At 49.4% G+C, this 25,733-nt stretch overlaps 5 protein-coding genes across 17 annotated transcripts; 3 read left to right on the top strand and 2 right to left on the bottom strand.

Annotated features, from left to right (window-relative positions):
• Positions 1 to 72: 72 nt before the first annotated feature.
• On the bottom strand, positions 73 to 9,880 carry pemt (phosphatidylethanolamine N-methyltransferase). Its single transcript, XM_049759991.1, has 7 exons — positions 9,734 to 9,880; positions 9,239 to 9,346; positions 6,770 to 6,885; positions 4,029 to 4,174; positions 2,951 to 3,062; positions 958 to 1,032; positions 73 to 273 (listed from the first exon to the last, which is right to left on the bottom strand). The coding sequence occupies exons 1-7, from the start codon at positions 9,833 to 9,835 to the stop codon at positions 225 to 227; spliced, it is 708 nt and encodes a 235-aa protein (XP_049615948.1). The 5' UTR covers positions 9,836 to 9,880; the 3' UTR covers positions 73 to 224.
• Positions 9,881 to 10,666: 786 nt separating this feature from the next.
• Positions 10,667 to 13,779, top strand: fdxr (ferredoxin reductase). Its single transcript, XM_049759914.1, has 12 exons — positions 10,667 to 10,815; positions 10,895 to 10,983; positions 11,153 to 11,248; positions 11,376 to 11,498; positions 11,568 to 11,681; positions 11,749 to 11,850; positions 11,939 to 12,046; positions 12,286 to 12,370; positions 12,647 to 12,846; positions 12,914 to 13,085; positions 13,158 to 13,331; positions 13,425 to 13,779. Exons 1-12 carry the CDS (start codon positions 10,740 to 10,742, stop codon positions 13,553 to 13,555), a joined length of 1,470 nt encoding a protein of 489 aa, XP_049615871.1. The 5' UTR covers positions 10,667 to 10,739; the 3' UTR covers positions 13,556 to 13,779.
• Positions 13,780 to 13,917: 138 nt separating this feature from the next.
• Positions 13,918 to 16,306, top strand: cstf1 (cleavage stimulation factor, 3' pre-RNA, subunit 1). Of its 6 annotated transcripts, none has more exons than XM_049759932.2 (6): positions 13,918 to 14,056; positions 14,401 to 14,572; positions 14,645 to 14,922; positions 14,985 to 15,182; positions 15,264 to 15,654; positions 15,740 to 16,306. In XM_049759932.2, the coding sequence occupies exons 2-6, from the start codon at positions 14,404 to 14,406 to the stop codon at positions 15,997 to 15,999; spliced, it is 1,296 nt and encodes a 431-aa protein (XP_049615889.1). In that variant the 5' UTR covers positions 13,918 to 14,056; positions 14,401 to 14,403; the 3' UTR covers positions 16,000 to 16,306. The 6 variants fall into 6 exon arrangements, with proteins under 6 accessions (XP_049615889.1, XP_049615886.1, XP_049615890.1 ...); XM_049759929.2 differs by having other exon boundaries at positions 13,942 to 14,056; positions 14,349 to 14,572; XM_049759933.2 differs by having other exon boundaries at positions 13,963 to 14,056; positions 14,404 to 14,572.
• A 573-nt stretch (positions 16,307 to 16,879) lies between these two features.
• On the bottom strand, positions 16,880 to 20,128 carry plaub (plasminogen activator, urokinase b). Of its 4 annotated transcripts, none has more exons than XM_049759879.1 (10): positions 19,986 to 20,128; positions 19,840 to 19,909; positions 19,199 to 19,739; positions 18,852 to 18,943; positions 18,699 to 18,752; positions 18,587 to 18,619; positions 18,309 to 18,504; positions 18,053 to 18,201; positions 17,674 to 17,972; positions 16,880 to 17,380 (listed from the first exon to the last, which is right to left on the bottom strand). In XM_049759879.1, the coding sequence occupies exons 1-10, from the start codon at positions 20,064 to 20,066 to the stop codon at positions 17,222 to 17,224; spliced, it is 1,674 nt and encodes a 557-aa protein (XP_049615836.1). In that variant the 5' UTR covers positions 20,067 to 20,128; the 3' UTR covers positions 16,880 to 17,221. The 4 variants fall into 4 exon arrangements, with proteins under 4 accessions (XP_049615836.1, XP_049615837.1, XP_049615838.1 ...); XM_049759880.1 differs by having other exon boundaries at positions 18,699 to 18,943; positions 19,199 to 19,370; positions 19,638 to 19,739; XM_049759881.1 differs by having other exon boundaries at positions 18,699 to 18,943; positions 19,199 to 19,364; positions 19,638 to 19,739.
• A 138-nt stretch (positions 20,129 to 20,266) lies between these two features.
• hid1b (HID1 domain containing b) lies at positions 20,267 to 25,701 on the top strand. Of its 5 annotated transcripts, none has more exons than XM_049759841.2 (20): positions 20,267 to 20,414; positions 20,611 to 20,786; positions 21,245 to 21,394; positions 21,524 to 21,688; positions 21,772 to 21,903; positions 22,210 to 22,316; positions 22,419 to 22,529; positions 22,629 to 22,803; positions 23,062 to 23,118; positions 23,192 to 23,332; positions 23,443 to 23,509; positions 23,597 to 23,748; positions 23,822 to 23,900; positions 24,013 to 24,177; positions 24,256 to 24,456; positions 24,594 to 24,694; positions 24,835 to 24,915; positions 25,011 to 25,102; positions 25,340 to 25,498; positions 25,578 to 25,701. In XM_049759841.2, the coding sequence occupies exons 2-20, from the start codon at positions 20,721 to 20,723 to the stop codon at positions 25,639 to 25,641; spliced, it is 2,265 nt and encodes a 754-aa protein (XP_049615798.1). In that variant the 5' UTR covers positions 20,267 to 20,414; positions 20,611 to 20,720; the 3' UTR covers positions 25,642 to 25,701. The 5 variants fall into 5 exon arrangements, with proteins under 5 accessions (XP_049615798.1, XP_049615796.1, XP_049615799.1 ...); XM_049759839.2 differs by having other exon boundaries at positions 23,419 to 23,509; XM_049759840.1 differs by having other exon boundaries at positions 20,268 to 20,414; positions 20,636 to 20,786; positions 23,419 to 23,509.
• The last annotated feature ends 32 nt before the right edge of the window (positions 25,702 to 25,733 follow it).

Here is a 25,733-nt window from a genome sequence, read left to right as displayed (position 1 = left end):
TTAGTACTCTTACTGAAGATGCGAGGCCAGCATTGTGGCAAACCAGCTCCTTGTTAATGAGGGAGAAGCACCTTTGGCAGAATGTTTATTTCCATTTTCCTCATGCTTTGATCGTTCGGTACAAAAGATTGGAGCATTTTCCCTGGTATTCTCTTGTGAATCAATCACGCCCGCCATCTCGCAATCTTCTGGACCAGAAAGAAATCCAGAACAGGATGATGCCATCATTCACGTTTGCGCGTCCTCTGCCGATAGAGGTGCTCGGTGAAAGGTCTGCAAATAGAGCAAAACAAACAAAGGTCGATGGCGACACCGTATCGTACTGTACCAGGAAGCGTGACTTTACTGTATGGCCGTAGAAGAAGGCTGGGAAGTATGATTTGAGCAAATATCAAATGGTGAGGATTGGGAAACATTCAACCCGGACCTGACTTCGAGGAATTGTTTGTCTGATGATTCTTCTTCTTAGGAAAAGAGAGGAAAAAAAGGAACTTTGACCAGGGCTCATCCACAAGTGAGGCAGATTGCGTAACGTTCTCCACCGCGATTGGGCTCATGACCGAGACAACTTTGCTCTTCTGTGGCTTTGAAGCGAAAGGGTCTCGGTTCATTTCGGATCCGGTCGAATACAAAAGCAGCACTGTAAATAGGAATTTCCCAGTGATAGCAAGAAAGCCATCACATAACCCTCACTCGATAAGAATGAATGACCTCCCGCAGTCTCACAACGTGCAAGGGAGGCAAAAGTGACAAGATCTGATGTTTTCATGGTCAGGTGGCAGCCATTGCGAAGCCTTGACATGCTCTGTCATTTCAGGATCATGGCAGCAAAATTTCCAAAGCCATGCACGCCTACAATGACATCAGGAGGTGGTAGGGCATCTCCAACAACACGCCGACGTTGGCCACAAACACCTTCTTCCACTGATATCCATCACACGGAGAACATGGACTTACCCTTCAAATCGTACGGCTATCTTGTAGACCAAGGCGACAACTGCAGTCAAGACGAGACCCGCTGGACTTGCACGTCTGGGAAGAGGAAAACAAAGCAGACAAGTGATCGAGTCAGGACAAGTGCATATTCGAGTTGATTGTAAAGGGCCTCTCTCTCGGTGGCTTTGGGGAAAAAAAAAAACAAAGAAAACATTTCACCCTTGGACTGATGACATTCCTTGCATGAAATTCATGTCCGTACATTTGTCATAGAGCCAAGCTGTATGAAATAATCATAGAAATGCATTTGTGTCACAAATTGAACCTGGCCTTTACGTGTCATTCCAAGGAGATCAAGTCACCGGAGGCTGCACCTTGACCTCACTGGGTCAGTATCGCATTTATTTCCAATTACGTGTCCTATCGGAAGTGGCTCACGGCTACGGATGAAAGGAACACACGGCGCAATACAGTGACCCACATATGAACTACTGACACACATTTCAATGAAATAACTCCTACTGAAGGCTCGCTTGGGTTTGAAAGGAAGGAAGGAAGCAAGGACACCGAAGGTAGAAAAGGACACAGAGGTCGATGAAAAAGCAGAAGAAAAGAAAAAAACATCATTAGGAATAGTCGAGTTGTGTTGCGTCGCAAATAAGTTTCCATGAAATGTTGAAAGAAAATAGTGGCATTCGTTTGTCTGTCTGTCCGTCTGTCTGTCAGTCCCAACACCAATGTTGTCGTAATGAGAAAATGCACATTGATGACATTCAATGGTGGAGGGGCATTGAGCTGAATTGCTGATGAAGCTTACAGAAGTGACCCAGTTAGTCAGTCACACAATGATGGTGACAAACAGACAGCACGCTTGCAATGACTCCATCCACGGCCGTATCCTATGCCATTCTTGACTAATTAGCCCAACTCAAGGGCCGCTTTTGTGTCAAGCATTTGCCAATAGGCACGTATTTCACGTTACATTTGATAGAAGACGGCCAGTAATAATCATATCAAACCATTTTTGGGAGCTTATGATATTCCATTCATATCCAAATATCAGTGTTGGATGATTTACAAAAGTCATGAGATAGCCATATTAAAAAAAAAGGTCTCAGGTTATTGGGGAAAAAAACAAGCTGTCATTTATGTCACAAAATGTCATACCATCTGGTGTGGTAATTTACAATGGTATTTCCCCCCCCCCCCATCTGTTGCATCTATGCTCACAAATGACTGCGCTCATGAATAAGCATCACAGGTTTACGCACCTCCATATGGGACTTCAAGATGCCTGTATGATGACGATGATAACAAGAGTGTATAAATTAACGCTATGAGTCGTGCATTCACTGAATTCAATCGACATTTTCTAGACAGCAGCTCTTGGGAGCAGCTCTTGGGAGCAGCTCTTGGGAGCAGCTCTTGGGAGCAGCTCTTGGGAGCAGCTCTTGGGAGCAGCTCTTGGGAGCAGCTCTTGGGAGCAGCTCTTGGGAGCAGCTCTTGGGAGCAGCTCTTGGGAGCAGCTCTTGGGAGCAGCTCTTGGGAGCAGCTCTTGGGAGCAGCTCTTGGGAGCAGCTCTTGGGAGCAGCTCTTGGGAGCAGCTCTTGGGAGCAGCTCTTGGGAGCAGCTCTTGGGAGCAGCTCTTGGGAGCAGCTCTTGGGAGCAGCTCTTGGGAGCAGCTCTTGGGAGCAGCTCTTGGGAGCAGCTCTTGGGAGCAGCTCTTGGGAGCAGCTCTTGGTAGCTCATTAACACCTGAGCAAGCACTTGCCTTAACCACACAGGCTGAGCCAAAGTGGTGGAGTGCTCTCCGTTTCAATGGAAACATATTTCCACAGCATCTCCAGAAGGAGGTAAATTGAAGAAAGCATGGATTCATTTGCAGACTTTTATGCGGCCCACTTCCTTTATTCAGAATGCAATTTCACACAAATGAATGAGCCACGCACTTAATTGTTTGTTGTGATGAGGCCAAAATAACAAGTTGCCGCATGATGTTATCCAGCGTACTCACATAAGTGCAAAGCCGAGGTAGTTAGCCGTGCTGCCCCAGTACATTGGATTTGCTGTGAGACTGAAGGGAAAGCCTGTCACCTTCTCATCCATCACAATGCCAAAGTAGTCACCTGCAGAGCACATTGTTCCAAAGTTAAATAGATGATCTCAATTAGATCCAAAAAAATGATATAAATATATATATATGATCTAAAAGATGGTATCTTTGACGCTCACCTGTACCGCAGGGATCTGAACTGGGCCCCTCCCCTGTTTATTGTAAACTGAGCAGCATACAATTGATTTGCCCGATATGCACAATTTGACCACGTTCCAGCCAATATAAGAGGCCAAACCTAAAAAAAAACCTCCTGTGGCTTCCAAGTGAGTATCTAAGCGTTGCAATGGTCCAAAGACCCTGCAAGTTGGAGGAAATTGCTTGCTTGCATGCTTGCTTGTTTTTGAATTGAGAAGATTGAACAAATTGTGGCACAACATTATGTGAACCCAATTTTGGACAACATTCAAAGGCAAACAAAAGCTGCTGTCACCATTGTTTGCTATTATGAGGATGGAAAAAAAAAAAAAAAAGGGTCACCTGGTTTCTCTCAAGTGTGTAGTAGCCGTAAATTGGACAAGTTTGACCGCAATGGCCGAGTTGCGATGCCAGGTGGCTGACACATCAGTGACCTGTGTATGTTTGATTCTCCTTTTTTCTGCTCCATCACCTTGACTCATCAGGTCACGGTGACTCAAGGCGGCTTAATATAGAGCACAGAGGACACATGGAATCAAGGCAGGCTTTACCCTCAAAGGCGCGTGTGGGTTGGAGGGGCTTACATTTTTGCTTTGGGTTTTCCCCCCCCTTGCTCCTCTGTAAAGTCAATTCAAATTACAAATAGTATCGCTTCTAAATCTGCCTAGGAGTGGCTGGCTGGCTGGCTGGCTGGCTGGCTGGCTGCCTGCGTGATGACTACTATTAAGATTCATGTAGGTACGTGTATTTGAATTGCGCAAACATAACCTCATTGAGGGCTGAGCCATTTCCATTATCATTTCACTACGGCTGGAGTTAAGACGGAAACCTTTGGACTTACCAAGGAACGTTCCAGTGAATCCCAAAGCAAGAAAGCTGCTGACGACGAGGAGAGAGCCCACCGCCACCAGAAGGACGCCCATGTGAAAGACTTCCTTGCTGTCTAGTAGCTCCCACTTGGCCTGGGTCTTCATAACTATGGCCATGCTGCAAGGAAAGCAGATGACACAGATGAAGCATGTTATGTAGCTCAAGTAACAACATTTCAACTGAATACAAAGTTTCATTTAGCAACTCGTAATAAATGTACCCGTCCGTCTATTCAAAGAAAAAAGAGAGAACTTTCATCACAAGCGTGAGACTGATATTCAACTTAGTATTCCAAGCTTCTTAGAAAGACTGTTTCAGTCGAGTCGAGTGGCCTATCTGAACTTTATTTTGAAGAGTCACACTTGGAATGAGTTATTAAAATACATGAACGTTTGTCATAGAATCCATCCATCTGGTTGTCTATGTATCTAACAATAAAAAGAATCGATTGTGATTGAAGAGATGCACTCCACATTTGTACCTATGGACAATTTCAAGTCTCCCGATGCATCACTGCCAGTGAAGCAGAGGCTATTTTTTGTTCTTTTCTTTTCTTAAATCTTAGAAGGTCCTCGTAATGAGCAGTCTTGTTATGCATGTAATTGTTTGACGTCATCCAGAGGCAAAATGTGTCAGCCACAGCAATCTGATCATTTCATTCTTTCCATGCGTCTTCTTTGTTGACTATCCGACACAGTAGAAGGCATAAGAATTGTACGGAAAGAGTAGCACAGTTTGGAGGCCAAGCATAAACGATCGCAGCTGAAAACCAAAATGTGTAAAAACCATTTGGCGTTGCGTAAGTGTGCGCCTCATAAAGAGTCCGTCCGGCAAAGCGCCTTTTCATGACAGCATTGTGCGCTTCTTTGAATGTGGCTCGCACACATTGTCAAGCTATACTGAAAAGACTGGACTGGAAAGCATTGTGATCAAAGTACAAGTTCTGACACACACACACACACACGACCGGATAAAGCAAATAGAAAATCAATCAATCAACTTTGACAAAGGAAGCAGGATCACCTCTGGTAAGATTGCTATGACTTTGGATGATTTGAATGTTTGATGTAGTGATGATGTCACCCGTGATTAAGATTTGAAATGATTTTGGAAGTCCAAAGTATGATGGCAAGCTCCTCTATGAAATAACATGCCACCCGTACGGATGGGTGCCTGAATTTTTGGAAAGATGCTCCCTTTTTGGTGCTGTCATTCCAAGCTCTGATCTGTCTGCTGCTGCTGCTGCTGATGATGATGATCGAAATCAAAGATCGATATGCTATAGAATGACTGAGCTAATTCACGGCATCACTATATTGTGATAACGAAGCAGCGACACCAGCAGCTTCAAAGAAACAAGACATTTTCCAAAAATGGGTGTTTCTCATTTGTATTTTGGACCTCCTTTTGGGAGCGCTCGCCACTCGGCTACTGTTCTCCAATGTGGGACAGCCATTGCTCCTGAGGTGGGAGGGGGGAGCAGACATGCTTCCTTCTCTCTGCAGGGGCTTTGAAATCAAATGATGACTTTCTGAAATTGAATGTAGCCAGCAAATCAAAATGGTCCCAAATCCAAAGCAGCTTTAATAAGTGGATCAGGGCTTCTGTGCTCTGTGGCTCGCTCTTATGAAGATGCAATGTGTTGTTGCATCAACGTCAGTCAAAAACAACTGCTGCTGGGTGAAGCAAAATACAGCCATGTGACCGACCGAAAACCACAAATGGGGCATGGCCGACATTTTAGTTAGGCCTGCATTTTCTTCACAAGTCAAAACAGAGGAGAGCTTTAGCAATATTGTGAGCCGACGATACAAATCATTTGACATCCTTTCCCCCCCCCCCCCCCCCCCCCACACACACACACACATCACTTTGTGAGCACAGGCTGTGTGTGTGTGTGTGTGTGTGTGTGTGTGTGTGTGTGTGTGCGTGTGTGTGTGCGTTTTCCCAGCTGGAAATTGGCAATTTCTCTTTTTCTTTCTTTTCCAGTAAATCTGATGGTTACATACGTACGTCCAAACAATCCAGATTAGTCCACAGTGCATCAGTGATGAAGGCCATTTAGCAGCATGGCAGGTGTTGATTTCCTGGTCACCATATTGGTGAATTGGCGCATAGGGAAAAGAAAGAGTGAGCAATAGAATATCAAGTCAAATACTATGAAACTTGTTCCATATTAGTCAGTGAGACACTGACACACAAAAACTGACCTTTAACACAATTTGATGAGGTCCAATACAAGACACGTACATGAGATATTGGAGAGGGTTTGATTGAGAGAATTTGAATACATGGTCATAAAAAGAGCTAATATGAGAGACTATTGGAAGCACTTTACGTTGCTGTCTGCAAGCAAAAGCAAAAGCAAAAGCAAAAGCAAAAGCAAAAGTGCTGTTCCCAGGCAACACAAAGGAAGCAAAAAGTCTCTCCGTAGTGGGAGGCGTGGGAGGATGCACGCTCAAGAACAAAATGGCATCCAAAAGTGCAAGAAAGAAAGAAAGAAAGAAAGAAAAAGAAAGAAAGAAAGCAAGCCCAGCGCTTGGAGCCCTCGCCTTGTGGTTACCGCTCGTGTCTCGCCGTTGTGAGATTTCAACTTGACTGAATGATGATAAGTCTGCATGGATGTGAATGGCAGGTGTCTTCTATGCTGACTCCAAATTTCAAGGCAATGTGAAATTTGCCTTTTGTTTTGTTTTTTTTTGGACATTGTACCTGTGGCTGCGATACACATTGAGGAGGATGATAACAAAGCCCAGGAAATAACAGGCAAGGTAGGGGCTTCCAAACATCTCGGACAGTTTTCGTGTCCGGTGCTCCCATCTTGCTGCCTGAAATAGCAAAGGAGATGAAAACATCAGGTTGAAAAATGGGCATTTTCTTGAATCCATTCCATTTAGATTGCACTTTACATTGCAGAGAATCTCTACGTGCTTATACCTGAATGAATGCACAGCGGCAATCGAAAGAAATCCTTTGAAAGGACTACTGCATGGATGCCAAACTCCAAATAACACTCTCTGTGGGTTGAGGAAGTGCGTGCGTGCGTAGATAGATGACTTGATGGCCAGAAAGAGCCAGAAGGTTGCCATGGCAACTTGTTATACACTTGTTGTTTTTTGTAGGGAAGAAAAACATCAAGGGGGGGAAGAAAAAAAAGAGGGAAAAAAAGGAGAAAGGATAGAAAATTTGAACGGAAATAGACTTCATGTGGTGATAAAAGACAGTCTGGGTTCGCTCAGGTGTGGAATAAACTGAACTGAGATTCTATTACGACAGTGCTGATGAAGAAGGATTACATATTCAAAATGGGTTGTTTTTTTTCCAAACATGTTCAGAGCATGATTGTGTACAGCCATTGTTATTATTTATGCCCTAGTGACCAAATTGTAGATCTCGACATGGATCATTTCATATTCCGGCAATGACACATATTCCAATATGTTTTAAAAGGGTTAGGGTTAATGAATGCCATTTTTATATAGATAGATAGACAGATAGATAGATAGATAGATAGATAGATAGATAGATAGATAGATAGATAGATAGATAGATAGATAGATAGATAGATAGATAGATAGATAGATAGATAGATAGATAGATAGATAGATAGATAGATAGATAGATAGATAGATAGATAGATAGATAGATAGATAGATAGATAGATAGATAGATAGATAGATAGATAGATAGATAGATAGATAGATAGATAGATAGATAGATAGATAGATAGATAGATAGATAGATAGATAGATGTGGTTGCTTGTTCCATCCGTCCGTCCGCCCGTCCGTCTGTCCATTGTTTTTTTTGCACAGCCCTGTTGAACACAGAAGTGCATGCAAACACACGCCCAGCTCTAGCCTGCCATGTATTCATGGATTCGTATGCAGATGTGTCTGGAGCCACGCCAGACTGGGAACAAAAACATTGATCACATGCGCACTCTGATCAAATCCGAGCACTGAGTGAATATTCAAACATGTGGTTGGGGGGACATGAATGTTTTGTGAGCAAACAAGCCGTAGTCATCAAATCAAATCAAATCCAAACTACAGAGCACTTTTCTATACAGATATGTACTTTTTTTATATCATCACCACTAGATGGCACTGTAACTCGAAGGAATATGAGTACGTATATTGGAATTTAGAATATATTGTTATTGGGATATGACAGTGCCAAATCATCAAATGAAATAGTGCCTCTATCACACAATATTTTAAAGCTCTATTGATGGTTCCGATTTGAAGCGAGAAAGAACAGCTGACCGAGCACTCAGTTACTGCTATCTTATGTCAGCTTGACATCCTTCTAGGGCTTGCCGCCAAGCTAATGACTTGGACTTGATTAGACTGAAAATGAGATATGCCAGGTCTTATTTACGTGTAAGCGGTTACATGTTTTGCGAATGAAGAAAATGAAGTTAGGAGCTGAATGAAGCCGCAACAACTACACATGGAAGGAAGAAAGAAAGTTGGACGGACATGAAGGTGAGTTTTCATCAGCCAACCCACACGTCTTGCGCATGTCTGTTTCCAGGAAACTAGATCCACTCATTTTGAAAAGATGAAATATGCATGAATATGAATGGATCCTCAAATTGACATCAAAAAGTGCCAGTATCTACATTTTGTGCCTGAGCGTTTTCATTTGCTTTTAATCAGACAATTCCAAGTAAGGAAGCGGTCTGAGTGTATCATTATTTCATCTGTAACTAGTCTAAAATCATTGAAATACACCATTTTCGAATGAAGCGAGGCTTAACAGTCAAAAACATCATTTAGACAAGCGATCCGTTTTAATGATCATTTCATTCTCCAATCAGCCGTTTCTTACAGGAACGCCGCACGTTATCTATCCTTCGGACAAAACGTTGTCATAAAAACAGAAGAGTTTCAACTTCTGAATTGTTATTCTATTTTATTTCTGTACCTCACTCAATTTCAGTTGTCAAGCAATGAGTCGATTTTGCCGCTTGGAAACAAACGCTCCAGTGGCGCCAATTGACAAGGCAGTCAGCATCAATTACCTGAGGGCAAGTGTGCACGTGTGAGTCAGTGGCATGAGACGCTATTAAAAGTTACACAAAGAACACTTGGGAGTCCAGGCAGAGCTTGACAAAATGTGCTTTTTAACGTGTGACCAGTACAAGACTGCAAATCAAAAACAGACACAGCACTTACCAGATTCCAGAAAAGTGGGTTGAAAATGATTGCAATCACAGCAATGTGGAAGTTGGGGTCGTGGACGTTGATATGTTTTAAGACTTGGTCAAACACCTTCAAGTCCATCTGAAAGGAGCAAAATAAAGTTGGATAGATTCTCTTTTATTTGTGTCCCGTAAGACTTGTTGACCATTGACTGGGTGCTCTACATGCGGTGCTTCACCGTTTGTGTTGAGTATCGAAACCTCTTTTGGGATTTTTTTTTTCCCCCAATCATTCTATCATCTCACAAATGTAACGTACATACATGAAGTGTACATATAGCCAATGTATTTGATGTTGTGAAAATGGATACTTTTATTTTGACAGGTGAAAACATACCGGATGTTTTCTGGCTGTCAAGCCACGTACGTAACAGTGAAAGATGGCCTTCAGCTTTTCGGGGGATTTTCACTGCTACCATTGGAAGGATTCAGTCTGAAGGATGCGCGCATGTGTTTGACATTTATTTACCTTGGAGTAGTCGATGTTGCCGAGACCTCCACAACAGTCCAGCAGGGAATGTTTCTTTTCCGGAAGATTGTTGCTAACTCCGCCGGCTGGTTTGCAGCTCATGGACACTCAGCTAACAGTAAAGCGCACCAGTGCACGTGTATGCAAAGGATGACAATAGCTTGAGGAAAAGCTCAAGTGCAATAGAAGTTCAAGGAGAAGCATTCACAGTGCTCAACATGGCCAGTTAGCTTTTGGTGCAGCTGCTGTTGCATTATGGGAAATGAAGTTGATTTGTCTTCAACTTGCTTGAGTCAACGTTTGTCATTCAATCAATGGGGCATTGTTTTGTTTTAAAATGCGTTCAATAACCCGAACATAAACGGAACAAATTAACCTCATTAGTATGTCATAAGTAAATGCCATTTCGAAATTGATTGTAGTTTGTGATGATGTAAATGCTTAAAAAACATGATCGCAAAGGAGCATTGCAGGTACGATTACAAAAGACATTATATATAACTCGAATAAAATCATAAATAGAATAGAATAAAAGTTAGCATTCAACTGTAAGTTTGCATTTAAATGCAAGATTGAATTGAATGAACACTCGTTTATTCTAATTGGGTAATTTGCAATGATTTCTTCCACAAGAAGACTTGGAAATATTTTTTCCCCATATTAATTCATTCTATTTCAATATTTCATATAGAAAATGGATGGATTAAAATAGTCAAGGGGGAACGTATGCGCTGATTTTATTTTTCTGTGGGACTACTTTTGGTGGTACACAGCAAAAAAATGCAAACTAGAAGATGCACTTTTCATAGTGTGATCAAGTTAATAAGTGTTTCATTAAAACTTGCTGCATCAGTAACCAAGTCCAGTGGACGAATCCGACCAAAAGAAGTCTCTTTTTTTTTTTTTTTTTTTTTTGGGGTGGTACCTTGGCTTTTGCTCTCGGTCCCTGTAGTGGGTGTTGCTTAACTGGAACACTAATGTTTATCTGAAGCCCGAAAATTCCAAAATGTCTGGCTTTCAAAAGCTGTTTAGCGATGTCGCATTATGGACGTGGAGAAGAAGTAGATGGATAAATCGACGTGGTGAGTCCCTTTATTGCATGATCTGATATTCAGCAGCTCTCTAAAGAAATGATCAAGCATTTCTTTGTATTGCCTGTAGGAGTGGCAGCATTTTCCTCATGCAAGCCAAAGGTGTGTGTTGTTGGCAGCGGACCAGCAGGATTCTATACAGCACAGCATTTGATGAAGGTAAACACTGTACACATTTAGTCTTTTCATGACGTCATAGAACGTCACACCAAGGGGCTAGTGTTTTCAGGTGATCATATGAAACATTTAAATACGTCAAGGAAAAACTCATCTGATACCAGGGGCCAACACAAACTAGAATCAGAGCTTTTTTTTCTCCCCTCCCCAGGCCCGTCAAGATGTTGAGGTGGATATTTACGAGCGACTACCTGTCCCTTTTGGCCTCGTCAGATTTGGGGTTGCCCCTGATCATCCAGAAGTCAAGGTCAAATAAATGATACAGAGTGAATTTGTCCGTGGCAAAGCCTCTCAATCTTAAAAGTTCATCATACGAGCACATTATTATTGTAACATGACTTCACTGAATTTAGCATTTCAATTTATCTCCTCAGAATGTCATCAACACGTTCACGCAGACAGCAAAACATGCGCGCTGTAGTTTCTACGGAAATGTGAACGTCGGCAAGGATGTGAGCATACAAGAGCTGCAGCAAGCGTACCATGCAGTAATACTGGTAAGACGCTTATGGGGGGGGGGCAACTAGCTTTGAGCATTTGTACTCATTTATTGTATGTTATATTAGAGCTATGGGGCAGAAGGAAACAGGAGGATGGGGATACCTGGAGAAGACTTGGCTGATGTATATTCTGCCAAAGACTTTGTGGGCTGGTACAATGGATTGCCGAGCTGTCGAGAGGTACGTCTTCTTTGGCTTCTTGATCCTCAAGTATCACTTTGTAAACTTTTTTTTGTCTCCTGTTCAGCTGAGCCCTGACCTGAGTTGTGAAACAGCAGTCATTGTGGGACAGGGCAATGTGGCTTTGGACGTAGCACGAATACTACTGTCACCTACTGATATTTTAAAGGTATGTGACGAAATCATGGAATACTTGAGGTTCAATTCAATTCCAGTTTTCCTGTTGTTGTCACAAATGAAAATACGATTATCTGCAGAAGACTGACATCACTCAGCCTGCCCTTGAAGCTCTGATGGAGAGCAAGATCCGCAGGGTGCTTATTGTCGGCAGAAGAGGACCCATGCAGGTTGCGTGCACTATCAAGGTATGCGAGTAGCAAATAACACCAGCTGACGATGAAGTCTTTTGGCTAAAGCACCTGTTTCAAAGCATCATACCTGAATCTCCTCCCCCAAAAGCAGATATCTGTTGCACTAGCAATTTATAGTGCCACAGGACATCAAGAGTGCCAGAAATGATTCATGATTCAATCAATTACAAATGGTTGAAAATTGAAACATGGAAAAAATGTCAGGTTAACATTTATACTGCATATAATAACAGGAGCTTCGAGAAATTGTGAAGCTCCCAGGCACCAGACCGGAGATGCTGCCATCCGATTTCGAGGGTGTCCCTGAGGCTCTTCCAGGTGAGAAGTCATCGAAATATTTGCAAGAAATCACTTGCTGCTGCTGCTGTTTTTTCACTCCACACTCACTCATCCCTTTCACAACATCTTATCTGTCCTCGTTCAACTGACCTTGCCCAGAGAAATAACAACAGAGCTGATTAATGGTAGGTGGTTGGATTAGGGGTGCTTGAATAAAATCTTCTCCAACTTTCACACCACTACAGGAAGTTCAGAATCACTTTCTACTCTGTGTTGCTCTGTCTAATCCAGCCAAGCGTGCCTTTGCTGTTTCAGGTTTACCAAGACCAAGAAAACGTCTCACAGAGTTGCTGTTAAAAGCAGCTCTTGAGCTTCCAACAAAGGAGGAAGAAGAAAGAAGAAGCAAAGCCTCGCGCACTTGGGGACTCCGATTCTTCCGGAGCCCTGTCCTGGTCCTTCCGAATCGTGACGGCACCGGCACAGCTGCCATCCGACTGGCAGTCAACAAACTGGAGGTGGATTTGAACATCTCGCCTGCTCAATTAACGTGCTCAATCAACTTGTCTGCTTGCACGTGACCAGGGTTCAGGTGAAGCTGCTCGCGCGGTGCTCACCGACGAGGTGGAGGACGTGACCTGCGGCCTTGTCATTAGCAGCGTTGGCTACAAGAGCGTCCTCATTGACCCGTCGGTCCCATTTGACTCCGGCAGAGCCATCGTCCCGAACAAATTGGGCCGTGTTCAGCAAGCGCCGGGTAGCTACCCACACATACAACCAGCGATAATTAAGCGAGTAAACGTTCATCGACACCGCTCCTTCCCTTTAGGTCTATATTGCAGCGGGTGGCTGAAGACAGGCCCGACCGGTGTGATCGCCACCACGATGAATAATAGTTTTGACACTGCAAGATCCCTCATGGAAGACATGGATTCAGGGAAATTGGACATGTCTGCTGCTAAGCCTGGAGCACAAACTATTAGAACTCTACTTGAAAAAAGAGGTACCTTTCTGGTCAATGTGATGTATTGATTTTCATCCATTCCAAAGGAAGAAGTTCTCGTCACTGAAGTGCATTTTTTTCTTATCTCCAAAGGAGTGAAGCCTGTAACCTTCTCGGATTGGGAAAAGATTGACAGTGTGGAGATGAATAGGGGTGAATCATTTGGAAAACCCAGAGAAAAACTGCTGACTGTGGAAAATATGCTTGAGGTGGCGTGGGCTTGATTATCATGGATCATGTCTCAAATTGTCTGTCTGTCTGTGTGTCTATGATGTGTATTATGACAATATCATGCGTTCAGTGAATTTGCATTGAGCTACCATGTTTTTTGCCATTTACCATTCCAGTCGTCTTTGTTTCTAATGTACAACGTTTAAAACTAGATGAAAAGATTTCCATTTGAATGCACCTATTATAATAGTGTACAATAAAATCTTTTGGTACTGTCTGGGTGTACATTTTAAAATGCAAGCTACTCACTTGTCCGCTTTGACGTCCTACAAATAGCGTGGTTAGTTCCAACCACCACCCCGCCCCACCCCGTTGTTGTAGTTGTTTTGACAGTTCAAATTAGAATCTCAAATAGAACGGCGTAATATAGGTCACCAGTAGGTGGCAGTAATGGGCTAAAATCGCCGAAATAGCTGCTGGAGACGAAGAAGAATCGAAGCAAGTACAACAACCGCGTCGACTAGCACGCTTGTGTCCCGCAGTGCAATTCAAAGGTGCGATTTAGTGCTTTCGTGACAAAAAGTAGTTTTACTTTTGTCTCAAGTAGAAAGTATTGCAAGGTTTCCCCACATTTTGTCAGTTTGATCGTTTCATGATACAAGTCATTGGAAGTGCTTCGCTTTTGGTTGAACTCGAGCTCCAAAGCTAACAATACGACGTGCAGGTAGGTAGCGAGGGAGGGAGGGAGCGAGGGAGGTAGGTAGCGAGGGAGGGAGGGAGCGAGGGAGCTTTTTAGTCATTTCATCCCAAATCCTACGTGTGCATGATCGAGCCATTTGCCAACAGTGTGTGAGCTATTCCTTGGATACCTTTTGGCCTTTGATTTGGTCTGTGACAGAAGATGTATCGACCTAAACCGACATTGAAAGATCGCCAGCATCTGTATAAACTCATCATAAGCCAGCTCCTCTACGATGGATACACCGGCATCGCCAACAGTTTAGTCAATGAAATTAAACCTGCAAACGTGGTGTCGCCATCTGAACAGCTCGTCCAGCTGGTAAAAATTGGTAAGTTATTCTGTGTATTTGTTTCTTGCCGGTGTGTCTTGACAATAACCATTGATGTCATTTGTGTCACAGGTATGGAAAATGATGACAGCGCTGTGCAATATGCCATCGGGCGCTCTGATACAGTCGCGCCCGGTGTGGGAATTGATCTGGAATTTGATGCTGACGTCCAGACAATGTCTCCGGAGGCATCTGAATATGAAACGTGCTATGTTACTTCCCATAAGGGACCATGTCGGGTTGCCACCTACAGTCGGGATGGCCAGCTAATCGCCACAGGCTCAGCTGATGCTTCCATCAAGATACTGGACACTGAGCGTATGCTGGCAAAAAGTGCCATGCCGATTGAGGTCAGTTCTAAAAAATGCTGCGTGTTAACAATACCCTCATATATATTTATTTTTTGGTATAGGTTATGATGAATGAGACAGCTCAGCAAAACATGGAGAATCACCCGGTGATTCGAACACTGTATGACCACGTGGATGAAGTTACGTGCCTGGCCTTCCATCCAACTGAACAGATCCTCGCTTCTGGCTCAAGGGATTACACTCTCAAACTCTTCGACTACTCAAAGCCTTCTGCAAAGCGAGCGTTTAAATATGTACAGGTCAGCGATTGTGCACAAAGCCTACGAGTTTGATACTCGTGCTCATATTTGATGAGTCCCAAAAAATCCTTCTCTTCTCAGGAAGCAGAGATGCTGCGTGCCATCTCTTTTCACCCATCTGGAGATTACCTTCTAGTTGGAACACAGCACCCCACCCTGCGTCTTTATGACGTCAACACCTTTCAGTGTTTTGTGTCCTGCAACCCAGCGGACCAACACACCGACACTATTAGCGGCGTTAGTTACAACCCGACAGCCAACAGCTACGTCAGCTGCAGCAAGGACGGCAGCATTAAACTATGGGATGGTGTCTCCAATCGCTGTGTGACCACCTTTGACAAAGCTCATGATGGGGCAGAGGTCTGCTCAGCCATCTTTACCAAGAACTCCAAGTACATCCTTTCCAGTGGGAAAGATTCAGTGGTCAAACTGTGGGAAATATCCACAGGCCGAATGTTGGTGAAATACACAGGTGATTTCAAGAATTTCTTCAATTTGCAATTGTCTCCAGATAGTTCAAGTCATTCACGCTGTCAAAAATGCCTTTGGCGTTTTAGGAGCCGGCCTGAGCGGTCGTCAGATGCATCGTACGCAGGGCGTGTTCAACCACACGGAAGATTATGTTCTGCTTCCCGATGAGCGCACCATCAGCCTGTGCTGCTGGGATTCACGTACGGCCGAGAGGAAAAACCTGCTGTCGCTGGGTCACAACAACATCGTACGCTGCATTGTCCACTCGCCCACCAATCCGGGTTTTATGACTTGCAGTGATGACTTCAGAGCCCGTTTTTGGTACCGGCGCACCACAACAGATTGATTGACTTCCCTCTCTCTCGCGCTCTCTCTCTCTCTCTCTCTCTCTCTCTCTCTCTCTCTCTCTCTCTCTCTCTCTCTCTCTCTCTCTCTCTCTCTCTCTCTCTCTCTCCGCCACGTCATTTGAGAAACAAAGGACTACAAACCTAAGACTTGTCTAAGACGCCAATGGAAAGAAATGTGAAATCTTCTCTCTTTTTTATGCTATTTCGTCAAACTTAAAAGTCATACACACGACCTTAAGTTTCTTTTTTTTGCAGATTAAACATTGTTTTGTCTTTGTAGAGATTAAAAAAATCTTGCCTTAACAATGTCTATGGTTATTAAATACACCACTGTCGATGAAACTGAAAATGTTTTAGGGAAACCGCCCCCACTCAGAATCCAACCAATCACAGAGCACCTCATTTGCATATTCAGGCCCACTTTCACAACCTTTTATTCTCATTCCTCCACACAGTTCTAGAGCCCTCAGCCAATCATGAAGCAGTATTCCAGTCGTGATTCCGCCCCGTTTGTCAAAAAATGTCACCAGAAAAAATCATTCGTCAGTCATTTGCGCGTGCGTGCGGGCGGGCGTGCGTGCATGTGAACCTCCAGCGGGTCTCGAACGTGCGGCGGCGGCGACCACTCGGCCCAGCACAAGGCTGCCCTCCGGTGGACAATGCCAGCTACTTCTCGTCTATTTTCGACGGTGAGTGAGTGAGCGAGCGAGCGAGCGAGCGAGCGAGCAAGCCAAACAAACGGTTTCTTCGGAGTCATCGCGAACGCGTGCTTGCATATCGGCCGGCGGTGAGCGTCTTTTTCGATTGCCGAAGCAGAAAAATGAATAAGGCTGCCTCAACTCACTCCGTTGAAGTGCTATGCAGCGATCGACCCACACATAAGGTTTCAAAAGTTTTACTTCAACCTTTGAATCACCACAGTATTGTCAAAAAAGCTGGTCTTGAGTTCGGGATGAAAACAATAATCTAATGAACAGTTTTGAACAAAAAAATGTCAAGTCTAACAATATATCAGACTTTGAAAGAAATTGATATGGGGTGGTGTTTGTCCTCCCCAAATCCACTTTTCGGAGCTGCTCAACGGGTGTTCGACGTGTGCGCTGTGCCGCCATCCTCAGGTTAAGCACCGAACTGCACGCCAATTTGACTGTGGTAAAGGGCTTGAAAAACGGAGTCATGTCGAAAGAATTGGAGCAATTGGAAGTGTCGCCGCCCCGGTGGTCAAACGCCGGCGTGCTGCCGGATCCATTGTCTGTAGTTGCCGACTTTGGCGTAGACTCCAGGTCGGCGCTGGCGGGCGCAGCCTTCGCCCCAGCTGACCACGCCAACCACCACGAAACGCCCGTCCACTTGGCACGCTAGAGGACCGCCGGAGTCGCCCTGAACGCAAACGGCTCAAAGTTGTACGCGCGTGCAAATATACAGGGCATTGGGGTCTTAATGAATTCATTTGAACGTTTGAGGCAGGCAGGCAGCCACGCAGGCAGGCAGGCAGCCACGCAGGCAGGCAGGCAGCCAAGCAGGCAGGCAGGCAGGCAGCCACGCAGGCAGGCAGGGGGGGAAGGAACAAAGTCCCAGCCATCTTCTAATGTGCAATCCGCGCTGGCACGTCAGCGATCCCAGCCACGAAAACGCCCGGACAAAGCGCTACGCCGCCGGCCGGGTGCTCTCACCTCGCAGGCGTCCTGTGTCCAGTCTTCCCGGCCGGCGCACAACATGTTGACTGTGATCTTGTCCCCGTAATAATCGGCGGCGCCGCACACGCCGGCGTCCAACAGGTTGACGTGCGCCTGCCGCAGGAGCTGCGAGTGGTACCACAGGCCGTGCTTCTCTTTGCCGAAGCCGGCGATCTCGCACGGGAAGCCGGCGGGGAGGTCGCGGCGGCCCTCGGCGGTGGGCAGGCACACCTGGCGCACCCCGGCGCTTTCCCGGGCGCAGCGGCCGTTTGCTTTGGGCGTCAGCTTGAGCAGCGCTGCGAGCGCCGGTGGATCGGTCACACGCACGTACGTCTTGAATTGGCACCGGACTTTCGGTGACCTAGCGGAGACTCACCCATGTCGTTGTCGTAATTGCCTCGCTCGTTGTCAAAGTCGGGGTGCAAGATGATTTTGTCCACGCGGAAGATCTGCTCCAGGGTCTCGCTCCGGTTGAGGGCGCTCTTCCCCAGCGCCACCAGGAAGCGCCGCTCGTTGGTGCGCGCCCTGCAGCCAAAGCAAATGGGCACCTTTCTTCCCTTTTGCTCCATGCAATAAAGCAAATGGGGACCTAATGGCTTTCTTCCCTTTTGCTCAGGAAGCGTGCGGCTTACCCGTCGGGGAAGCAGTGAGCGGCGCTGAGGACCCAGCAGGGGGCGATCAAGCTGCCCCCGCAGCGGAAGACCTTCTCTTTGGACCTGCCGCGCCACAGGATGGCGGCTAGCCACGGCTGCGACTCCACCGGCGCCGCCGCTCCGCCCACGATACGCATCTGCTTGCGGCGAGAACGACGCCCGCACGTGGCCCACGCTGGCAACGGAGAGAAAGGGGATCAGGGCGCGCGTGCGTGCGTGCGTCGCCACACCTGGCGCAGGAATTGGGCGCAGCTTACCGGACGGGGGACTCCGCGGGGGGCGAGTGCTTGCTGGCACCACAACAACGCGAGCCAGCCGGCCGTCACTCGGGAATCCGTGAACGAGAAATGATGGGGGGGCGGGGCTTACCTGCAGGTGTGGTGCCGGGGGCCTCGGTGGGCGCTGCCAACACCAACGGTTGCACTATCGGAGAGCGCCGAGGTGTTTTCACTCCAAGACTTTGAACCGCGTGCATACCGGCCAGTGGCGCTCCAGCCCGCTCAAAGGACGACAAGGACTTACGCGAGGCGCATGAAGGAACGTGGCAATATTCCCAAGTCAGCCGCTGCTCCTTCCACACGTGGCACCACGGGCGGCGCTTGAAGCGCACGTTCCTGATGGAGGCGCCGATTATTACACGGTTGCGCATGCAACTTTGCGCGTCTTGCATGTTAGCTGCATCAGCGCACGAGACAGAGTCTTGTTTGGCTGCCGTCCTTCTAGAACAGGGCCGTGCGAGCCGAAAGACTGGACATTTTGCCTGGCCGACGGCCTGAGGGCCGACAGCAGCATCCGTTAAATAAAGCATTCCATTCGGGTTGAAACCTAGTCCTCGTCATCGGGGGCAAAGTGTTTGGCGGAGGGAGGACCTGCAGTAATTGTGTCTCCCGCCGTCCACGTCCAAGCTCAGGTAGCGTCGCCTGGTGTCGGCGTCCCAGCGCTCGCACGGGCGACCGCTCTCCGATTGGGATCGGAAGCCTCGGTAGTAAAGCCCCACGCCCTCGTAGCAGTCGGCGCCGGAAGCCGCCGGGAAAGCTGCCGCTGGGACAGACGCCGCCACGTTAGACACGCAATGGCATCCGAAAGTCAGACACGGGCGGGCAAGCGGGCCGGGCGCTGTCCGTCTGCGGCAGCCAATGCGATGCAGTGCGCTGCGCTGCGCTGCGCTGCGGTTCGGCTCCACTCGAAACCTAAGTGTCGCTCGCCTGTTATTGCAGAGATAGCAGCCCGAGCCCTTCTGGCCACCGTTATCGAGACGAGTGGCGTCCAATCGCGAGCGAGGTCCTGGCCCCTCCCTGGCGTTCTCACCCGTCTGGCAGAAGGTTCCCTCAAAAGCGTCGGTACACAAGCAGAACATGTGTCGGCCCGTCGTCAGGCTGGGGACGGACGTTCCTCCGTTCAGGCAGATTCCTGCGGACGGATGGCAGCACGCCGCGCTTAACCGCAGCCCGATCGAGCGAGCGTCGGCCTCATTCCTGCGCCGACGCGTCCCGACTTGACGACGGCTCACCTGAGCTCCACGACGACGACAAAAGCGTCTGCCTCGGCAGCCGTCTTCTCGCTCGCTCGAAGACCCCGGCCTGAAAGAGAGAGGGGAAAAAACGGACTTTCGGTCCAAAGCCGGGCCACGGGCGGCGAGACGGGTCGGCCGCTTACGCCGGCGCCCCCTGCTGATGAGCAGCAAAAGATAGAGGCCAAGAGGACCAATGCCACAGCACGCCGCATGGCGTCCTCCATCAAAATCCACTCGACGTTTGGGCGGGGACGCCGGAGGCAGTTGCGTTACGCACAGATGCGCGCGCGGGCGCACACACCCCCTTCTGGGCCCCCTACTGAGACTCTTCATGTGACGTCACTGCGCTCCTCTTAAATGATCAACACTAAAAAGATTTGAATCACGTGACTGCTTGTTGAAGCGTTTATGGCGGTGGCACAACTTTACAAGTGTCCACCTGATGAGAGTGACGTCACCGTCGAGCGGATAAAAAAAAAAAAACTCGATCCCGGAAGTTTTCCGGCCGAGTTCCTGCTCGAAGCAACGGTGCTGCCTTCGAGGACGGTCGTAACTGGGATATTTTCCTGAAGGTAAACACTCCAGATGTCATATATGTTCTTGTACATTTCAATATGACCTTTAGTCCGCTACATGTAAACAGAGGTAACTCAAAGAAATTAGGGGGGGGGGGGGGGGGGGGAAACGTTCATTGGTGCGATGAGATACGAGAAGGGTGAACATCTGGGGACCGCGGCTCCTCCACATCGTCGTCTATTGTCCGAGCAGGGCCTGAACGCGCCCTCCTCATCAGCAAACACCTGCTGCTTGCCAGTCGCTGCTGCACGCCACCTGTAGTCGAACCGAACCGAACCGAACCGACACCGCCAGGACGAGACATGGGGAACGGCGACAGCAAACTTCACTTCAGGAAGGCTGTGATCCAACTCACCAGCACCACTCAGGTCAGACAGCTGAACCAGAGCGCGGCGCAGCGCAGCGCTTCGGCTCGCTCACACGACGCCAACAGATGGCACAGCAATACGCGTCGCATGGCACGCGCGCGCATCAACACACTTTTGGTGGTGGCCACTCGCATCTACCCCCTTTTCGTGGTGGCTACGCGCAACAACTCACTTTTTGCAGCCAGGCGCAAGTAAAACGTACTCCACGCACGACACGCTGTGGACTGGACTGGACTGACCCGCCCTCGCCTGTCAAACGACACATTTGAGTGACAGCCAGTAAAAGTCGGTGCACTCTCGTCCGTGTATCCTGATCAACACGCACGCAGTCGACAATGTTTTAGTCATGTATTCATTGTTATTGAGCTCCTTGTCTAAAAAGAAAAAGTGTTTGAACAGCGGGATGGATGGTCTGTGGACATTGTCCAGGGCCGCTAATGTTCTGTCTGCGCGCGTAGGCCGTGGAAGCCTCGGACGACGTCTTCTGGGAGCAGTTCTGGGCCGAGCCGTCCGTGTCGGTCCAGGACATCTTTGCCTTGGTTCCGGCGGCCGAGATCCGAGCGTTGAGGGAGGAGTCTCCGTCCAACCTGGCCACCTTGTGCTACAAGGTGCGATCCGCTTCGTCTCGCCATTGCTTTTCTTCAATGGCAACTGACAGTCGGTCGATATTTGCAAACGGCCGGCCGAGCTGACTTTATCGGGCGGGCGGGCGGACGGGCGGGCGGGCCTTCCTTCAGGCGGTGGGGAAGTTGTCACGGGCGGCAGGCACCGGCTGCCGCTCGGAGCGAGAGCGCGTCTCGGTCCTGAACTGCGTCCGTCTGCTGACCCGCGTGCTGCCCTTCGTCTTGGAGGACGCCGACTGGCGAGGCTTCATGTGGGCCGGCCTGCCCGCCCGCAAGCAGGTGAGCCGACGCCCCCCTCCGCCAATTGACAGCGCCCCCCCAATTGACAGCCCCTTCTGGACCCCTTTTCACGCCTCCCGCAGCGTTGCCGGGACGACGGCGACGATGCCGAGCCAGACGGCGCTCGCCCCCTGGGCGAGTCGCTCCTCGTGGCGGTGGGCGACCTTCTCTTCTGTCCCGGCTTCACCGTCCAGGCTCGCAAACGTGACGGGCGGGTGAGTTAGCCGCAATGCATTGTGCAAACGTGGCCGTTTTGCTTGCCGTCGCTCGCTGTTGGTTTTGTGTTGGAGCCGACGGGGCGTGTTGTTTGCTCACACCACAAAAGTAGCGAATCTCATTAGCATCTTCAGTAGTCGCTCAGTAAGGAGCGGCCATGTTTGACGAGTGAGTGGAAGAGTGAGCAGCTAACGCTGAAAATGCGCTTGAGTCGTTGCAGGCTAAATTTCTTCCGGAACTAGTAATAGGTGTGAGCCCTTGGCGTGGCTGCTGAGTGCTAACGGCGCGCGCGATGCGGGCCGCAGGAAGTTGGCGCCGACCCGGTGGATAGCTGCGAGTTGATCTGGGAAACGGGTGTGGGCTTCTCCCAATCGCCGCCGCCGCCGCTCAACTCCAGCCACGACAGCAACAGGTGCCCCAGGCCCCGCTCGCCCCCATAAGGCGCGCCCGCCCGCCCACCCGTGCACGCTCGCTCGCGTTGGGCGTCAACGCGCTTTGCTTTTGTGCCTTTGAGGACGGAGCTTCTCAAGCTGCTGCTGACATGCTTCTCGGAGGTACTTTACCTGGAGCCGGCCCGCCGCAGCGCCGACCGCTGTCTGCTCTTCTTCTGCTCCGCCGCCAACAGGTACGTTGCTCGCTCGCACACGCCACCAGACTTCAGGACACTGTGTCGGCCGATTTGAGACGTGTGCTTGGCGTGCCTGCCCGCCGTGCCCGCCCGCAGACACACACTCCCGCTGTTCACGTCACTGCTGAACGTAGTGTGCGCCTACGAGCCTTGGGGATGGGGCTTCCCCTACGAGCACCTGCTGTTAACGGACCGGCGCCGCCTGCTGGTGGAACAAGCGCTCCACGTCCTCCTGGTGGCTCTGGAGCGGCCCGCGGTCCACGAGACGCACGTACGTGCCGGCCGGCCGTGGCCGGTCGTGTTGGGAACGGCCGCCTCGTGTGGGTGGCACAAGCCGAGCTGGAAAGGCACACGCGTTTTGCCTTTGAGACTTCCCAAGGTCCTTTTGCTCGGAACTTGAGGCCCACTCCATATTTCTATCTGGACAAAAACCAAATATGGATTTGGCAAAGAGCGCCGGATTCCCAACACGGCCGACGTCGAACCCGAGCGTCGAAGGCGCTTTTGACACCGGCATCTGGCCTTGCAGTCAAGTGTTCCTGAGAACCAGTTTGTCAACTTCCTGTCCAGGATCCATCGAGAAGAGGTGAGGAAGGGAGGGAGGGAGGAGACGGGAGTTTCTCCCTTGACTTTGCTCGCTCGCTCACTCCTTGTTTCAGGACTTGGGCTTCATCCTGAAAGGTGTGAGCCGGCTCCTCAACAAGCCTCTGATGCAGACCTACCTGCCCAACTCCTCTAAGAAGATCATCTTCCACCAGGAGCTACTCATCCTCTTGTGGAAACTGTGCCACTTCAACAAGGTGAGCGAGCACCTGTCCGGACATGTCCTTCTGACGTGCCTCCAAACAACGCTGAGGCTAACGGTCCGGCTCACGCGCTTGTGCAGAAATTCCTCTTCTTTGTGCTGAAGAGCAGCGACGTTCTGGACGTGCTGGTCCCCATCCTCTTCTTCCTCAACGAGGCTCGCGCCGATCCCGGTGAGCGGCCCGGCCCGGCCCGGCTCGGCTCAGCTCGGCTCCGGGCGCCCCAGATTTACGTTTACACGATTTGCGTGTCTTTGGCAGCCGGCGCGGACCTGGTCCACATGGGCGTGTTGATCCTGCTGCTGCTGAGCGGTGAGAGGAACTTTGGCGTGCGCCTCAACAAACCCTTCACGCTGCGCATCCCCTTGGACGTGCCGGTCTTCAGCGGGACGCACGCCGACTTGCTGCTGGTGGTAACGGGCGGGTGGCGGCCGGAGGGGGGAGAGCGTCAAAGCGTCCCTCGACGCGTCGCTGTGTCCTCCGCAGATCTTTCACAGGATGATGACCTGCGGGAACCAGCGCCTGCAGCCACTCTTCCACTGTCTGCTCACCGTCATCGTCAACGGTGAGCAGTGTCTCCGGGCGGGCGGGGCCGTGTCTCCGGGGTCCCATCTCGTCCGTCTGGCCCTTCGCCGACGTGTGTCCTCGGCATCACGTGTCCCGCGCCTTTGTCCTAGTTTCTCCCTACCTGAAGACTTTGTCCATGGTGTCGGCCAACAAGCTTGTGCACCTCCTGGAGATTTTCTCCCAGCCCTGGTTCCTCTTTTCGGCTCCCGACAACCACCGGCTGGTCTTCTTCCTGCTGGAGGTCTTCAACAACATCATCCAGTACCAGTTTGACGGTCAGCGCAGAGCCTCCCTGGCCGAGCCCAGCCCAGCCCAGCCCAACCCGCCCTGCCGTGCTCCGGTGTCGCACGCAGGCAACAGCAATCTGGTGTACTCCCTGATCCGGAGGAGGAGCCTCTTCCAGCGGCTGGCCAACCTCAACGCGGACCCGGCGGCCATCCACGAGGCTCTGCTATGCAAAAAGAAGAAGAAGAAGAAGAAGAGCGGCGGCAGCGGTGACTCGGACGAGCGCCCGCCTGGACCCCGATGGGACCTGATGGATCCACGCGGTGCCCGTATGGCAACGTTTTTCTGCTTGATAAGGAGGCTGGCCCTCACCAAAGCACGGAGGCAATATGGCCCATTTAGATGATGGCTATGAAGGATTTAGAAAAAAACGGCTCGTGACCTCTCCTCTCCTCTCCTCTCGCAGAGATCGCCACAGAGAGGTGTCACGTCGGTCATGACGGTGCGGCCGTTTTGGACGCCGCTGCACTGGGCGACATCGAGTGCAACTCGGAGAGAGCCGGCGAGGTAATAGTCTTAAGAAAATGGGTGACTCAGTGTTCTTATCTGGAGAGCGAGCGAGCGAGCAAGCGAGCGCGCAACCGAACTGTGGCAAATAGCCTGATTCCGGCACAGCCTCGGGATTAGCCAATGTCTTCTCGCGGCAGGGCAGCACGCGGACGGAGAGCCGAGCGGCCGGCCAACTCGCCCCCTCGCCCTCGTCATCCTGGAGCGCCACCCAGGACTGGGTCGGTCCGCCTCGCCGCGTGTTCGCCCTAAGTCAACGGTTTAAAATAGACGAGCCACGCATCCGACGAAAAGCAAAAAGATTTGTGATTTTCAGGTGTTGTCGTGGAAGTCCAAGCTTCCGCTGCAGACCATCATGCGACTTCTGCAGGTTCTGGTCCCTCAGGTGGAGAAGATCTGCATCGACAAGTGAGGCCACCCGCTTGCGGCTTTGCTGCCATTTCAGTCTTCTCTCTTTGCCTTTGCATTTTGCTTTTATTGAAAGAAAGGCGCGCACTTCAACCCGTACACAACATGCCACAAGACGGCGCCAAAGTTCTACTTTTGTTAAGCGGTGAAAGCAGTTGAATTCGTGAACATGTGTGAATGGACTCGTAAACATTTCCATTGGCAGCAAACTGTCGTCGTCGTCTTCTTTGCGCTCAGGGCTCTGACGGACGAACGTGAAATCCTCAAGTTCCTCCAGCACGGGACCCTGGTGGGCCTGCTCCCCGTGCCGCACCCCATCCTGATCCGCAAGTACCAAGCGAACGCCGTCACGGCTTGGTGGCTGCACACCTACACGTGGGGTGTGGTCTACTTGCGGTGAGCCGTTGACTGCGGCGCGGAAGCGAACGCCGTCCGTCCGTCCGTCCGTCTCACTTGTGTTTTCCGGTCGCCGTAGCAACCTGGATCCTCCCATCTGGTACGACACCGACATCAGACTCTTTGAGATCCAAAGGACTTAAGAGCGCATCTTTGTTCAAAAAGTCTCGAAATAAAACCGCCTGGCGCTCCCTCCCCAGAAATGGCACTTTGTGATTCTTTTGGAATGTTGCAT

Source organism: Syngnathus scovelli, chromosome 21 (genome assembly GCF_024217435.2).
Source record: "Syngnathus scovelli strain Florida chromosome 21, RoL_Ssco_1.2, whole genome shotgun sequence".
In the NCBI taxonomy this organism is placed as follows: Eukaryota; Metazoa; Chordata; class Actinopteri; order Syngnathiformes; family Syngnathidae; genus Syngnathus; species Syngnathus scovelli.
Note: the sequence above shows the minus strand (reverse complement) of the source record. Positions and strands in the feature narration are given on the sequence as shown.